Genomic DNA, 17,611 nt, shown 5'->3' on the forward strand with positions numbered 1-17,611 from the left:
CCTAGTACTCCATGCAAGGCCTAGACCGTTGAAAAGTATCTCATATGTCCATCATCAGACACAGGTACCTTGTAACCATTTTCGATCAACATAAAACAAAAGTATCCTACAACCAAATCCCTAACATGACAATAGAGAACAGATCCCAAAGAAATAACCAAAATGACCTTCTATTCACTAATACGATTTCTGCTTCTTACAAATTAGGTTTACCATCAAGCCATTCTTTCTGCCTTCTATGTAAGAATTACTATGATTATTTATGATTGAATTAAGTTCATGCTCTCAAAGCCCCAATACAGAAAAACGTCTTCCTTTCTTAAACAGCAATCAAATAATCAAACCACAAGTCAAATTCCAATGAGAATTCCTTTTAATCAAGTGTGCTGATACTGTTGTTACCCAGCACGGTTATTTATGGCTTATGGTCATACTTATTTCTAGATTTCATATACTCTTGTCTTTGACTATAGATGCGATACTAGTGGTCTTGGGCAAAATGCAACTGAAAACGACGTAAGTTTGTGGTTTTATGAACAAATGAAAAACTAGTTTTATCATAAAAATTCTAAGTATAAAAGAATTTTTAAATATTTTCCTAAGAAAAATGTACTCAAATTTATATGCACACAATAATATTGACTTAAAAAAAATTTTTTTTTTAATTTATTTTTGACAGAGACAGAGTGCGAGCATGAGCAGGGGAGGGGCAGAGACAGAGGGAGACACAGAATCCGAATGCAGGCTCCAGGCTCTGAGCTGTCAGCACAGAGCCTGACGTGGGGCTCGAGCTCACGAACTGTGAGATCATGACCTGGGCGGAAGTCGGACACCTAACCGACTGTGCCACCCAGGCGCCTCAATAATATTGACTTATATGATGATTAAGTGGAGAAAATTACAAAAGTTGATCTGAAAATCCATAATTACAAAATATTTGAGGGGCGCCTGAGCCTGGGTGGCTCAGTTGGTTAAGCGTCTGACTTCGGCTCAGGTCACCATCTTGTGGTTCGTGGGTTGAGCCCAGGTGGGGCTCTGTGCTGAGAGCCGAGAACCTGAGGCCTGTTTCAGATTCGGTGTCTCCCTCTCTCTCTGCCCCTCCCCCACTCATGCTCTGTTTCTCTCTCAAAATAAATAAAAAACAAAGTTTTTTTAAATAAACAATAAGACATTTCAGTATATCCTCTAGCATCATACCACATATTAGCATACAAGTGCTTGTTAAAATTAACCAAGTATTTCTAAGAAAAAACTATAAATGAATTCATCAGAGGAAGAAATACACACATTTTCAATCACATACCAAGATGACTAACAATATATCGAGGGATTATGCTCAACTATGAATTACGTGAAACACCCAGAAACAATCTGCCTGATAGGAGGAAGGTGCTGATTCTCACACGGAAGGACTGGCCCTCAGCAGTCACTGCACAAGGCCATGTAGTTTTGCTGGACTGGCCCACTACAGCTGTCACAGGGGAAACACACACAGTCAACCGTGGTATTAACAGAAAAGGGTGTTTACTATACACATTAGACCTTATATGAGTAAAATGTAGGAAAGAAGGGGGTGGCACTTCAGAGAACATTCTCAACCACGACAGCCTAAATTTGTGGATACCTGAGAGCTTGCTGGAAATTTTAACCCCTGCCGGGTCTCTGATGTAGAACTTTGGACACAACTGTAGAAGCCTACTGCTGGGATCAAATGGAAGTCAAGCACTTGGTGGTGGTTTTGAGATTATTCTGGATTCTCAGGGAAAAAAGGAAAAAAAGAATGAGGAAAACAGGCTGGAAGCAGGTGTCCATGAAGTCCTATGCTTCTACCTGCGTCTATACAGGTGGCTGAAAAACGTGCCTAACCCTATTTCACTTCTGTGTTCCAAGTTTCATGTAGGTTAGGCTTTAGTGAATTCTAACACGGATACATAAATGCAACAGATACTGGAAAACATACTTCACATTACTGACTTTGACATTAATAGCATCAAGGAGGGTCATCTCCAACTCTAGATTTATTATTGTTCTACCTCACACAGACCTTTATTCTTAATGTAACTCTATACTCCAAATCCCAGCCACAAGCAATGACAAATTCACGTGACTGTATGATGAACTTTGCATATTGACAACTATATGGTAAGTTGGTAAGGAAAGGAAAGGAAAGTTGGTAAGGAAAACAGAAAGAGACTCTTTAGGTCAATGAAAGGGGAACTCTGTGTTAATAAAGAAATGTAGAAATATAGAAATAATGGCTAAAGCATATTGAGTACATGCCCCACAGGAGGACTCTAGGGAAAAGGAAGAAAGTGTTATTTTTCAATGTTCCTTTCCTTACAGAACTTAAAAATCATATAAAAATTAAACCTACTTGCATATTAGAAATATACTTCAATAACCCACGGAGCCAACAGACTTCAAAATAAGAACACAATAATATTACTCGGGAAAAAAATTACTTACTAAACTTAGGAACGCTTGCTTAAAGAGTACCTACTTAATTATCTCACTTCAATATCTGCTTTCAAAGGTAAGTAGAAATCCACAGTGCAGAGAATCACTTTACAAATGAATCCTTTGGGCGCCTGAGTGGCTCAGTTAGTTAAGCATCCAACTTGATTTTGACTCAGGTCATGACCTCATGGTTGTGAGATCGACCCTCACATCCATCCACGCTGGGCATGTAGCCTCCTTAAAATTCTCTCTCCCTCTCCCTCTGCCCCTCCCCCACCACATGGGTGCACGCTCTCTCTCAAGAGAATGAATCCTTGATAAAGACCATACAGTATAACGATTATAACATTTCTTTCATGTTGTGAATTTTCAGAAGTATTATACATGAAGGTTCAAAGAGCTTACCCATATTACTTGAGTATGATTTCTTTCCCATATAACTTTCATACCACCTTGAAAATATCTGCAAAAATTACAAAGTTTTTATGTTTTAGTTATACAGGATGAATCTGGGGAATGAGATGTTTAGTGATGGCGGGCAAGTGAAGGTTTCCCACATTGTTTATTACCAATAGAATTCTCTCCACTGTGACTTTTGGTAAGTTCTGAAGGAAACAGGACAACTGAAGGCTTTCTTGCGTTCTGTACATTTCTACAATTCCTCTCCAGTGTGCATTCTTACGTGTCCATGAAAGATTATGCAACAAATCGTTTGCTTTCTCACATTCCTTATTTTCATAGGAAAATAGGAAAAAGCTTTACCACATACATTTCTCTCATGTATGAGTTCTTTCATGATTTCGTAAGGAATTTGTAAGACTGAAGGTTTTACTACAAGTTTTACATTGATAAGGTTTCTCTCCAGTGTGAGTTCTTTCATGTGTTCGTAACGAACTGGGAGAAATAAATGCTTTTTTACATTTCTTACATTTATAAGGCCCATCTCCAGTGTGGATTACCATGTGCGATCGAACACCTGAGCGAAAAATGAAGCCTTTCCCACATTCCTTACATTCATAGGGTTTTTCTCCAGTGTGAGTTCTTTCATGTTTTTGAACATAATAGTGACTGCTGAAGGCCTTACCACATAGTTTACATTCATAGCGTTTATCATCAGTATGAGATCTCTCATGTTTGCGTAAGTTACTGGAGTACCTGAAGACTTTACCACATTTTGCACATTCATAGGGCTTTTCTGCGCTATGCGTCTTTTCGTGTATCCGAAAGGACTGGGGACAACTGAAAGCTCTTCCACACTGCTTACATTCATATGGTTTTACTCCAGTGTGAGTTCTTTCATGAATTCGAAAATAATTGGGACAACTAAAAGCTTTCCCACATTCCTTACACTTATAAGGTTTCTCCCCCGTATGAGTTCTTTCATGATTTCGAAGGGAACTGGGATAACGAAAAGCCTTACCACATTCCTTACATTCGTGAGGCTTCGTTGCAGTATGAATTCTTCTGTGTTTTCCAAGGGACCTGGGAGAGCTGAAAGCTTTACCACATTCCTTACATTCATACGGCTTTACTCCACTGTGTGTCATTTCATGACTACGACAGTTTTTGGGACACCTGAAGGCTTTCCCACACTCCTTACATTTATAAAGTCCATCTCCATCGTGCTTGATCACGGGTGTTCGAAATTTGGTGAGAGAATGCAAGGCTTTCCCACCTTCTTTACGTTCATAGAGTTTCTCCCCATTATGACTTCTCTCATGCTTATGTAAATTACTTGAGTAACTGAAGGTTTTACCACATTTTGTACATTCCTTGGGCTTTTTTGCACTGTGTATCCTTTCGTGTATTCGAAAGGACCTGACACAACTGAAAGCTTTTCCACATTGCTTACATTCACTAGATTTCTCTCCGATATGAGTCCTTTCGTGTTTACGTAAGTTACTTGAATAACTAAAGGTTTTACCGCATTCTGTACATTTGTAGGGCTTTTCCCCACTGTGTGCCCTTTGATGAATTTGAAAGTAATTGCGACAAATGAAAGACTTCCCACAGTGCTTACATTCATAGGGTCTCTGTCCAGCGTGTGACCTTTCGTGCATTCGAATGGATTGGCGATGCTTGAAGGATTTCCCACACCGCTTACATTTATAAGGCTTCTCTTCACCTTCTTGATACTCATATAGTTTGTGTCCAGCGTGAGATCTCAGGTGCTTGTTAAAAGATGAATGATGCATGAACACCTGTCCACACAAAGGCCATTTACCTAGTTTTATTCCAGTAGGAGTTCTCTTCTTCGGATTCTGATTTGGAATCTGGCCGAAGATTCCTTCATACTGGCTACATTCTTTACATTTACAGAGTCTTCCTACCATTTGACTGCTGTAAAAAACGAGAAGCATATTACTAATAGCTTGGTTATTAATGAGCTTATGTTTATTAATAACTATGACAGTGACTTGTTACCATCAAGGAAAATGTAGGTTTTCTGCAGATTTTGATTGTTTGAAAGCGAACATACCAAAAGCTCTGCAACAGGGCTCCACCTTAGCTGTTATCAAAACAGTAATACTCATAAATGGTATTTCTATATGCTGTTTCCAGGCGTACCATCGTTCAAAACCTGTGCATCTCGGCCACATGTGGGAAAAAACTACTGATGAAAATAGCCTGTGGATCAATGGATTTAAATAAATCCAGGCTAATTTATTTGTTTGGTTTTAAAATTTTACGGGGGCACCTGGCTGGCTTAGTTGGTAGAGCATCTGACTCTTGATCTCGGGGTCACGAGTTCGAGCCCCACACCGGGTGTAGCGATCATGTAAATAAATAAAACTTAAAAATAAAATTTCATCACATCTCTAGATTCTCTTGTTTTCCCACGTGAATGCTACTCACATTAGATGTGTCCCATGATTCTCATCCCGATCTTCGCTGTCATAGACTTCCCATTTTTCTTCTGAAATACATACTAGGAAAAAGCATTATAAATTATAAAAATTTATAGAAGAATTGCTAGATTCTAGGTCCATGATAAGTTATGATCATGGCAGGTTTATTAACAAAAACATTCCCTTTCCATTTTTTCCCTTAAAATAGCACTGAGGAGCAAGTTACACTGGATCTCTAATTGACTTAGTAAGCAAGAAATGTTGTCGTCCCTACCTATTGAGGCCAGGTTCCTGAAGGTTTCCTGCATCACATCTCTGTAGAGTTTCTTCTGGGATGGATCCAGGAGGGCCCACTCCTCCATGGTGAACTTCACAGTCACATCCTCAAAGGCCACCGAGTCCTAAATAATCCCATATATGTACATACGATGGATGAGACAGACCCCTGAAGACCTACACTCAATTCATAAGAAGTTCCATATGACTCCCAGAGCCTAAGTGACCGGGGGGGACAAAGGTATTTCTTTCCTTTCTGCTCCAAAGGTGGGGCAGATGATAGGGTTCTCTCACTCCTGATACCAAATATGTGGTACCTGTTCCAAAGCCACTTCTCCAATTCTATGTCACTAAAAAGGTGTCCAATTCTAACACAAACTACCCAGAGTTTAAGTCAGACTCATAGTTTAAAAAGCAGTCCCACACACTGTCCCTATTTGAGACACAAGCTATAAATGGGGAGCCCAGTTTACTATTTCTACAGGAAACTACAAATTCACAGATTCCCTCCACACTCTGCCCTGTTTGGTAATTTACTGAAGTGATTTTCAGGAGCTTAGCAACATGCTTTATTTACCATTACCAGTTTACTATAAATCATACAAATAAGGAACAGGCAAAAGGTGCAATACATAGGACAAGTTAAGGCAATGGTAAGGGGAACGGAGATGGGGGGTGGGGCATCCAAAGCACTCACCCCCACTATGGACATGCCAACCTTCCAGCACCTGGATTGATTCACCAACACAGAAACCGTCAGAATCCTGTCTTTAAGAATTTTGATGGAGGTTTCATTACATGGATTCAATTTATTAAATCACTGGACACTGGTAATTAACTCAGCCTCTAGCCCCTATCCTATACCCAGAAGCTGGGACCTGCAGCCCAACTTTCTAAAGTTTTAATCAAAGTTGGCTATTTCAGGTGTCCAAAACCCCACCATAAAACCTCACTAAACAAAACACATTCTGGGGCGCCTGGGTGGCTCAGTCAGTTGAGCGCCAGACTTCGGCTCAGGTCATGATCTCGCGGTCCGTGAGTTCGAGCCCCGCATCGGGCTCTGTGCTGACAGCTCAGAGCCTGGAGCCTGTTTCGGATTCTGTGTCTCCCTCTCTCTCTCTCTCTCTCTGACCCTCCCCCGTTCATGCTCTGTCTCTCTCTGTCTCAAAAATAAATAAACATTAAAAAAAAAAAATAAAAAAAATATGTAAGCGTACCACCTTAAAAGAACTACGTGCTTTCCGGTAACCTCAGAACAAAGGCAAGAATGTCCTCCCTCACTACATTTAGACAATCTTGTACTGGGATCCTTAGCTCATGCATTCAGACAAGGGGAATAAAAGGTAAATAACAAAAAATAATAGGCATACATTTGGAGAAGCAAGAAATAAAACTGTCTTTGTGTCATATGACAAGATTGTCAATTGAGAAAATGTCAAAAAATTCCAAATAACAAAGAAAACCCCATGAACTGAGAAGAGAAAAACTAAAAGATAAAAAGTTAGTATAGAAAAGGCAACTGCTTTTCTGTAGATCTACACAAATACAGTGAACACATCTTTGACAAAGAACCAAAGTTGACTCCATGGGAAACAGTCTTTTCAACAAATAATGTCCAAAAAACTGGACATGTGCATACAAAAAAACAAATCTACAAACTGTACACCTTTCACAAAAATTAACTCAAATTTGATCACAGATTTTAGGGTATATTGTAGAATTTTAACACTCCTAAAAGATTAAGATAGAAAATCCTGGTGATGTAGTATTTGGTGATTAATTTTTAAGAAAACAAGAGCAGGGGCACCTGGCTGGCTTAGTCCGTGGAGTATGCAACTCTTGATCTCAGGGTAGTGAGTTTGAGCCTCATGTTGGGTGTAGAGATTATTTAAAAAAGAAAAAAAAGCAAGATTTAAGAAAGAAGAAAATACCTTGGACTTCATTACAATGAAAAGCTACTTAGTGAAGCAAGTTAACAGAATGAAAACACAAGCAATAATCTGGCAGAAAATCTTTGGAAGTCACTTATCTGATAAGGGACTGGCATCAAACACTAACATTAAAAACACTTAGAGCTGGGGCCCCTGGGTGGCTCAGTCGGTTGAGCATCCAACTTTGGCTCAGGTCATGATCTCACGTTCCGTGAGTTCGAACCCCGCGTCGGGCTCTGTGCTGACGGCTCAGAGCCTGGAGCCTGCTTCGGATTCTGTCTCCCTCTCTCTCTGACCCTCCTCCGTTCATGCTCTGTCTCTCTCTGTCTCAAAAATAAATAAACATTAAAAAAAAAAAACACTTAGAACACCAAACAATTGGAAAAATGGAAAGCAACAGGTGACCTCATTCATTGCTGGTGGAAACAGAAAATGATATACCTACTTTGGAAGAAAGGCAATTTCTTAACACTAAGGCCACATTTACCCGACTATGTAGCAATTATACACTTCAAATATACATAAAGGAGCTGAAAACTTAGGTTCATAAAAACCCTACATGTAAATGTTTATAGGAGCTTTATGCATACTTGTCATGACTTACATGGAACCAAGATAATTTCAATAGGTGAACTGATAGAAAATATCACTGATGCATCCACAGGATGAAATATTCTTCAGTGATGAAAGAAATGAGCTCATCAAGCCAAAAGACATGAGGAAAATTTTAAATCATATTTCTTTTTTTTTTTAAGTTTATTCAGTTTTGAGAGAGAGACAGAGACAGAGCGTGAGCAGGGGAGGGGCAGAGAGGGAGACACAGACTCTGAAGCAGGCTCCAGGCTCTGTTCTGTTAGCACAGAGCCCAATGTGAGGCTCAAACCCACGAACTGTGAGATCATGACCTGGGCTGAAGCTGGACGCTTAACCGACTGAGCCACCCAGATGCCCCTTAAGTCATATTTCTAAGTGCAGGAAAACCATATGACAAGGCTACACACTGAATGATTCCAAGGGAATGACATTTCAGAAAAGAGAAAATTAAAAGTCATTAAAAGATCTCTGGTTACCAGGATATGGGGTGGGAGGGAGGGATGAATGATGAGGTAAGGAATAGGAGATTTTCAGAAGAGTGAAAGTATTCTATATGATACAGAAATGATGGAGACACATCATTTCACATTAGCTAAAGACCTGAGACTATATGACACAGCGTCAACCTTAATTGTAAAATAAGGACTTTCATGCATCAAAGTTGGTTCAACAAATGGAACAAGGGTATTACAACAATACAAGATATAAAATATAGGAAAAACCTTGTCAAGGCAGAGGGATTATGTGGGAAGCCTCTGTATTTTCTGATTAAATTTTCTGTTAAAATTCTCTTAAAGTTAAAAAAGTCTACTAGGAAAAGAAAAAGACAGACACATTAATATTCACACCTGATAACTGATCCATGAGAAGCATAGACCATCTTTCATTGAATGAATTTCAACTTATTTCAGTAAGCCATTATGGTGCTCTATGAAGCCTGCACCGAGACTTGGAAGGGAGGAGAAACAACTTCCACTGAATGCCTTGTTAGAGCACCCAGCACAGTATACTTTGAGAAATGAAATGTCTGTCTTTGTTACTGTCAGTAACTAGATAAGTGTCCTGGCAAGGTCTTGTATTCTGGCCTTAGTATATGTAGGGACAAGTGTTACTTTGATTTACACTGGGGATGGGGGAGGCATAAGATTCCTAGAATCTTTTCACCTCAAAGGGGCAACTCAGAGAATCACTCAAGACTAGTCAACAGATGAAGATAATGTCTTGTTGCCTGGTGCTAAAATGACTACTGGATGTGTGGTCAGTAGTAATGACCACTGGGTCCAGTTATTAGTGAGACATCCCAATTAAGACATAAAAAGCAACAACTCTGGGGCGCCTGGGTGGCTCAGTTGGTTGAGTGTCCAGCTTCGGCCCAGGTCATGATCTCACGGTTTGTGAGTTCAAGCCCCGTGTTGGACTCTGTGCTGACAGTGCGGAGCCTACTTGGGATTTTCTCTCTCTCTCTCTCTCTCTCTAAATTAATTAGTTAATTAAAAAAAAAAGGAGCAATTCTGCCTATGCTCCACCATGTACAAATGTGGTGATGTCATACCTAAAGTCTACGGACTACCATTGCTTTTCACTCAGGTACTCCTATGGAGCATCTCGGGGAGGCCAGGGGCCTGGGAAAGGGAGGGGTTTATTTCAGTACTAAGACATCTTGCAAGAGATGGAGCAGAGAATAGGTCACCCCCTCCCGCAGGCGGCTATCTCATAGGTCCAAGGTTTGCCCCATAATGTCTCAAGCTGGTAACAGAGCAGGCCTTTTCCAAGGCCATCATGGGTAATTCCAGGAGGCATGAAAGGAGGCCAATGAATCATCTACAGTGAAGAAGTCTCTGTGGGCACGACCAGGAGTGCCAGTTCAGTGGCAATTTGAAAACCTCCAGCCTTTTGAGGTACAGGTGCCCATTTGTAAATAACAGCATAAATGGGTTCAAGTAAAATTTGTAAACAAGGAATATGTTACTTCCGGAACAACAAAAGAACATCGTTGAGGTTGGGGGTATTGCTAGGGAGAACAGCTATTTCCTCATGATGTTAGAGAAGGAGCAGGTGTCAGATGATCAAACAAGTTCCGGTACAATAACATGGTTGACCGGGCCTCACATTTTATGCATGACAATGTCCCATCCAAATTTTGCTAGCTCCTTTTCTCAATATTTGTCTGTCTAGTATGTTCTCAGAGGAGGAGGAGGAGTTCATTAATATAACGTGACACCTGTGTTCTTGTAGAAACAAGGATGCAGTTCAGATCTTGCCTACAATTGTGTGGGAACACAAAGCTGTTGAAGATCCATGAGGATAACCCAGTAAAGGTATATTATGTCCCTTCAAAGTGAAGGCAACTGCTCTTGAGATAAACACTGAACAGAACAGACCCAGCCAAATCTGTGACAGCAAGTTTACCCAGTTGGTGATTGGTTGAGTCAGTAATTTCCATAAAGTTGGAGACTGGATATAGACCTCTGTTGGGCGTGACCACATTTACGAGGTTACAGTAATCCACTGTGAGGTGTCATTCATTCATTCCAGATAAGTATAGGTCAAATTCAGCTGTTCAAAGGAGAAGCACTGGGAATAATCAGCCCCTCGCTAAACAGGTTTTATATGTGGTTTCATTCCTTCAAGGGCCTGAGCAATTTATGTTGAGCCATATTAACTACTCAATTTAGAGGGCACAGTCCGTGAGGTCCCATTTTGTCAAGATAATTTATAAGTGCCAATGGCTTTATTTAATTTTAATTTATGAATCATTGGTTCGGAGCTTCCTAGATCACTCTGGGTCTTTTAGAACAACCAGGGCTGTGTCCATGGAGGATTTCCACAAGACCATAGTTCTGACGGTCAAGAAGAAACAGCTGTGCTGTTTTTTCCCCTATATCCTATTCAGTGACTGCCATGAGACCATCAGGGGTACCCTGCTTAAACGGGAGTGGGATCCCAGGTATAGCTATAATTTGAGACCTAGTATGGACTGACTGCTTAAAAGTTCTTGAGTTAGTGCATTACATTAGATAGCAAAATTGATCCAGAACTTATGTTATAGAGGCTGAAAAGCCAAGCAGTGAATTCTTACCTGTTCTGTTGTATAAATTCTTTTTGTACATTTTGGATTTCCAATTCAGTCAAATTGTGGTCCTTTGTTTCAGTACTTTATCTATTAGTCCCTTCCTCGAGCATCCCTCTTTTGTTTTCTTTGTCCCTGGATATACTTTGGCAGAGGGGGTGCCTTTCTACCCTGGTGTTTATAAACGGTTTCCTCCTGAGAGTCTCAAATCAGTGCCATCAGGGTTAGGAGCCTTCCCCATGATAACTGGTTGCTTTCGTGGGTTTAAGGACAAGGAGCTTAAGTCAGCTTTGAACCAATTCCATTGCTGTGTCAAAGGGTGCCATGGATGCTGTCCTCTCAAATCCGCAGTCAGGATATTTCTTGCAGAAGAAGCAGGGGCAGGAGCAGCAGAGGTACTCAAAGGTCCCATTCAACCATCTGGTATTCGGAGTGTGGACTCAGCCCACCACTTACTGGCTGCCTTTCACCCTTTCTTCTTTCTCTTTCCAAATGTCTGCTCTCCCAGGAGTAAACGCTGAATGAGGCCACCTCTTTCCACAGGGTATACAGGGGCCAACCCAGCCTCTGTCACAGCTTCACTCTAACACAGGGAGAGAAACCAGCAAAGACATTGACCCAGGACCACTTTAAGGAGGGTCCCAATCCGACAGTCCTGCTCCCAAAAGCCTAGAAATTCTCACAACTGCCAACTCTGGTTGGCTCAGTCTAGAACTGAGGCTTGCCGGGTCACTGACGCAGCACAGGACAGCACAGGTCACAGCACGAGCTCACCAGCCCCCGGCAGTACATGCCACCATCAGGGAGCAACTTACAGCAAGAGAGGACAGACCCATGGAATGGTGGTCACATGTGGACACGCTGCTCACGGTGCCAACTGTTATGGTACCTGCCGAGAAGTGGTTCAGAAATTGAGGCGAATGGCGATGCAGCCCCAACAACACTGTACACAGACACCCAGACAGTCGGAAAAGGCTTAGGACTCACATAACAGAGCTCTCAGGGCAAGGCTGCCTGCTAAGGCAGCTCTGAAATGGCTTCAGGAGAACAGAAATGAGCCTGGCCGGGTAAGGAGTCCATTGGGGTTGGGGAGCGGGCGGGGGCAAGAGTTCTGCACACAGGCGGGGCTTTTCTGGTTGGAACCTCCTACCTGTTCTAGAGGAGAGACCACCCAGGCTTTCCCATCAGCTCATCCAGCGGGGAGCACAAGGAGCAAGGGAGGTGGGAGTGGAGAGGGCAGGGAGAGGCTTAAGCTGTCAGAACTAAAATATCCAAAAATGCAAAGTCTGACTGCTCATTACAAGGACAAACACAGGTTAAGAAAAATATGCATTCGCAATTGCTTGTTGAATATAAAGAAACCCTAACACGAGGCCCAAGAAATGATTAAAACTGTGTATTTGGGGGTGGCTGGGCTTCACAGTGTTGGAAGGAACTAGGATTTGTTCACAGTGATTTTCTTAAGTCACACTTCCCTATCTTACAAATTTACTTAAAAAAATATAGAGAAATTTACGTATATTACACTCATAGTCTTCATTTCATTTTAACTTTTATACACAGGAAACCATTTGACAATATAACTAAACACTAAAGTTTACAAAAGTGTAAACCATACAAAATGAAAACTTTCAAACGCCTAACTGGAAGGACACAGAGTATCAGTCTGTCCTTCCCCCCTGTATCACACTCCGGGTATTTTCCAGGAGTAAGTAGCTTATTACAATATTTTAGGAATTTGAGCTTAGCTCCTTCAATGCACTGGATTTTCAAATATTTACATAAACTTTGGGTAGTTTTCCTCACATCAATTGAAATAGAAATTCATTTGCTTTAGCCTGTTAAATGTCAATGTTCTTTCGGGAAAAGTGCATTCACTAACTGATCCAAAAATGAAAGATGACCTTCAGGAGCATCTGGGTGGCTCAGTCAGTGAAGCGTCCAACTGTAGCTCAGGTCATGATCTCACGGTTCGTGAGTTCCAGCCCCGCGTCAGGCTCTTTGCTGTCAGTGCAGAGCCCGCTTCAGATCCTCTGCCCCTCCCGTGCGTGCTTTTTTCTATCCCTCAAAAATAAACATTAAAAAAATGTTTAGGGGGCGCCTGGGTGGCGCAGTCGGTTAAGCGTCCGACTTCAGCCAGGTCACGATCTCGCGGTCCGTGAGTTCGAGCCCCGCGTCGGGCTCTGGGCTGATGGCTCAGAGCCTGGAGCCTGTTTCCGATTCTGTGTCTCCCTCTCTCTCTGCCCCTCCCCCGTTCATGCTCTGTCTCTCTCTGTCGCAAAAATAAATAAACGTTGAAAAAAAAATTAAAAAAAAAAATGTTTAAATGACCTTAAGAAAACTTAACTGAATGCCTCTCACATGTTGAGGTTCTCTTGCCTAAACAGAGCAGATTCTACTTAGTTCCACAATTTTCTTGCTTTCCTCACGTTACCTCTCAATCAACTTAAGAGTTTCTGAGCCCAAGTGCCAAAGGAAACCAGAGCCAAAGGGCTGTACTGTTCAAGCAGCAAAGGAACCCAAAGGAAAGAAAAATCAGAATCAGCTCTTATGAGCAGCCTGCTTCCCACAGGATAGAAGGAAAGCCACATTCGGGAGGTTTCACATTCTAGGGGCCCCTGTTTGGCTCAGTGGGTACAGCAGGTGTCTCTTGAGCTTGGGCTCATGAGTTCAAGCCTCACTTACTTAAAAAAAAAAAAAAAAGTTTCCATTCTAGACTCCCCTGGTGGAGACAGAAGTCCTGAGGTGGGTCAGTCTGTGGAAAGGACACCTGAGCAGCCACGGGAATGAACTCGGAAGCCCCACACACTCGCAGGGGAGGTACTGCTCCAGGAGGAAAAATTGGGCACCATGAACTTCCTTTTGCAGCCTCAAGGGGGAGCCAACGCTTAGACAGACCATCCTGAAGCCTCTGCCTGCCACTGGCATTGCTCTGCACCACCAGAGATCAGAGACATTTTATTATTTTATTTATTTTACTTTATTTTACTTTATTTTACTTTATTTTACTTTATTTTACTTTATTTTATTTTATTTTATTTTATTTTATTTTATTTTATTTTTTATTTATTCGCACCACCAGAGATATTTTAAATGACATCAACCCAGTGTTGGAACAATCCAGCAAATCACTCAAACCCAGTGTTTATGTGGAAAGGAGAGGGAAAAAAAAAAACCAAAACTGTAAGGCCCTTAATAAACTGGCTCAACAAGAAACCTCCCAAGTATGAACCGCATTCACAAAAACTAAAAAAATAATAAGACGTTAATTATTTCCATGAGAACAAACTGCTTTACAAGCTATGAATCATAGTTGAACACCACAGGTCTGCAAGTCTAAGCCTTGGAAATTCATCCCAACTCGTCCAAATCAAAGAACAGACCTCAGAATATCAGTAGCACACTCAAGGGACAGAAAAAGTAAAATAATAATAATAATAATAATACCTGAGGTGTAATCCCAGAAATTTTTTTTTTTTTCTGAAATTCACTCCTTTCTTGACTCTTTGGAAATACTTCACAACTGCTTTTCGCGTTGTATGGATTAAATACGTTTTTATTCACTGAAAAACTTGAGACTAAAATTAATTTTTTTTTAATGTTTTTAAAATGTTTATTTATTTTTGAGACAGAGAGAGACAGAGCATGAATGGGGGAGGGTCAGAGAGAGAGGGAGACACAGAATCCGAAGCAGGCTCCAGGCTCTGAGCTGTCAGCACAGAGCCCGACACGGGGCTTGAACTCACGGACCGTGAGATCGTGACCTGAGCCGAAGTCGGCCGCTTAACCGACGACTGAGCCACCCAGGCGCCCCAAGACTAAAATTAATTGAAGAAATGTTTCAAATGTGACAAACCAAGGGAGGGAGGGGCTGTGCTGTCGGCACATCACCCAGTAAAGTTTCAAAGAGGAACCGCCACCCAGAGGACTTCCCATAGGATGTCTGTGCCCAGGAAAGATCCTGGGGGGAGAGACACAAGGATTTCATACCACGTTGTACCGGGCAGTTATTCGCTACTTTTCTATTCCGTAAAATATCCAGGAACAAAAAACTACACCCTTTTAAAAGAGCCATCCACTGACAGCGGGAAAATGATCAACAAATTAAGTATCGGGTCTGTTTAAAACTTTTTTTTTTTAACATTTTATTTATTTTTGAGACAGAGAGAGAGAGAGAGAGAGAGAGAGAGAGAGAGAGAGAGAATGTACAGGGGAGGGTCAGAGAAAGAGGGAGACAGAGAACCCGAAACAGGCTCCAAGTTCTGAGCTATCAGCACAGAGCCCGACGCGGGGCTCGAACCCACGGACCGCGAGATCATGACCTGAGCCGAAGTCGGACGCTCAACAGACTGCGCCACCCAGGCGCCCCTCGGGTCTGTTTGTTTAAAAGGCACCATAGAGAACGAATAGTTCATAATGACGCTGTGAACTGGAGGAGTGATGCGGGCCAGGAGGGATTTGGAAGTTAATTTAGGCAACGAATGCCAGTCCTAGGGAGGGCTGGGCGCGGCGGGGGGCGGGGGGTGGGTGGGGCGACGGTGCCGCGACAGGCTCGTGGATTTCACGGTTTCCCCAAATTTTGGAAAACTCAGGAGAAAGCCGGTCCCCTCTGAAGAGAAAGGAGGGAATGGAGACCCCAAAGGCCATACTTAGCATCTCCCGCGCACGGACACCAGAGAGCCGGTCACGACTGCCCCCTGTCACCACGGTCACCGCACCATCTGGAGAGACGCGGAGCTGCGGGCGCGGAGCTGTCCGGAGGCTCGAAGGCCGAAGCTGCCGCGCACAGGGACCGCACAGGTCGTCGGGGTGCCGGCGGCCGGCCCAGCCCCCGGCCACGCGCGGACGGGACTGAGGTCCGAGCGGCGCCACCAACGGGTGCGCACGGTTCAGAGTCGTCCGCGAGGAGGCCAGTTCACGCCACGGCCAGCTCCGGCCAGTTCCACCCAGCACTCCGCCCCCGTCTCCGGAAGCCCGGGCCTGCCCACTCACCATTTCTAGCTTTCCTGTGTCTCCCGGCGTCCTACCTACGATTTCCGAGGAAGGTCCAGGGCTCAGCAAGACAGAACCCGAGGCACAGCGACGTGGAGGACTTCAGCGCAGGCGACCCGCGATCCAAACAATGGCGGGAGCCAGAAGCCTCCGGCGGCGCGCCTGCGGAGCGTCGCCCCACCCCCTTGCCCTGACGTCTCCCCTGATTGGACAGGTTGCAAGGCCCACCCACTCCCTCCCGAGTGACAGCAGGCCAGAGGTAAGGGGTCCGTGGAACGCCAGCTGCTGGGAGCCGCTCCCGGAACTGTGACCCTTCTTTGCAAGTACAGACCCTTAAAAGTCACCTGGCTCCATTTTGATCGTTGACTATTGACAGCGTTGGGGCTTCCACCCGATGCTTCCCCATGCTTATTTCATAGTTTAAAAAGCCTATTGCCTTCCAAGCCTATTGGCTGGGATGGAAAATTGGAGCCCCAGTCTCAGCTGGGGGCAGGGACTCTTCGAAAGACCAACCACAGTTGTAAGAGTCATTGACTAAATTCTCAAGTGTACGTTTTACACTGAAAGAAAATTTATTTTTAGGTCATCGTTTGAATGTATACTTAGAGAACCTTGATATATAAAAGGCTAGAATACCCCTATAAGGTAGTTCGATTACTGTTTTAACTGATATAACAAGAAACAAGAAAAAGTTATGTAAACATGGGACGTTCTTGGAAAGTATTGATATGCTTAAGAGATTGGATTGCAAAACTCTTTTTTTAATTTAAAAAGTGCTTATTTTAATTTTTTTAATGCTTATTTATTTTTGAGAGAGAGAGACAGAGTGTGAGCAGGGGAGGGGCGGAGAGAGAAGGAGACACAGAATCGGAAGCAGACTTCAGGCTCTGAGCTGTCAGCACAGATCCAGACGTGGGGCTTGTACTCACTAACCGCCAGACCATGACCTGAGCTGAAGCGGGAAGCTTAACCGACTGAGCCACCCAGGCGCCCCTAGAAAGCAAAACTCTTAATGCATATATCCACTTATTTGAACAACCTTAGGGTGAGCATTTCTTTTTTGAAAGTAATTTTATTTTTACATACACCAAATACTTAAAATGTGCATGTTTGTCATTGTCCAGACAATAAAATTGGATGTGAGAATGAAAAAAATAAATAAAAATTTAAAAAAATCATTTTATGTTATTTTTTATCATGATAAATGTACTCTTTTATCCCTATCCCTTATTTACCCCATTCCTCCACCCACCTCACCTCTGATAATTATCAATTTATTCTTTATACTTAAGAGTCTGTTTCTTGGTTTGCTTCTCTCTCTCTCTCTCTCTCTCTCCCCTCTGCTTGTTTTGTCTGTAAATTCCACATATGAATGAAATCATATGGTATTCGTCTTTCTCTGACTGACTTATTTCACTTAGCATTATACTCTCGAGCTCCAC

At 42.6% G+C, this 17,611-nt stretch overlaps 1 protein-coding gene across 5 annotated transcripts; it reads right to left on the minus strand.

The window, feature by feature from the left end:
• Window positions 1-1,108: 1,108 nt before the first annotated feature.
• On the minus strand, window positions 1,109-16,268 carry LOC124524434 (zinc finger protein 709-like). Of its 5 annotated transcripts, none has more exons than XM_047096712.1 (5): window positions 16,170-16,268; window positions 5,581-5,707; window positions 5,314-5,386; window positions 4,682-4,797; window positions 1,109-2,920 (listed from the first exon to the last, which is right to left on the minus strand). In XM_047096712.1, the coding sequence occupies exons 1-5, from the start codon at window positions 16,170-16,172 to the stop codon at window positions 2,901-2,903; spliced, it is 339 nt and encodes a 112-aa protein (XP_046952668.1). In that variant the 5' UTR covers window positions 16,173-16,268; the 3' UTR covers window positions 1,109-2,900. The 5 variants fall into 5 exon arrangements, with proteins under 5 accessions (XP_046952668.1, XP_046952667.1, XP_046952666.1 ...); XM_047096711.1 differs by having other exon boundaries at window positions 3,890-4,797; XM_047096710.1 differs by having other exon boundaries at window positions 3,878-4,797.
• Window positions 16,269-17,611: the final 1,343 nt, after the last annotated feature.

Source organism: Lynx rufus, unplaced genomic scaffold, assembly GCF_022079265.1.
Source record: "Lynx rufus isolate CCGP_SWC_20201006 ecotype Redwood Valley unplaced genomic scaffold, mLynRuf1.p SCAF_4, whole genome shotgun sequence".
NCBI lineage: Eukaryota > Metazoa > Chordata > Mammalia > Carnivora > Felidae > Lynx > Lynx rufus.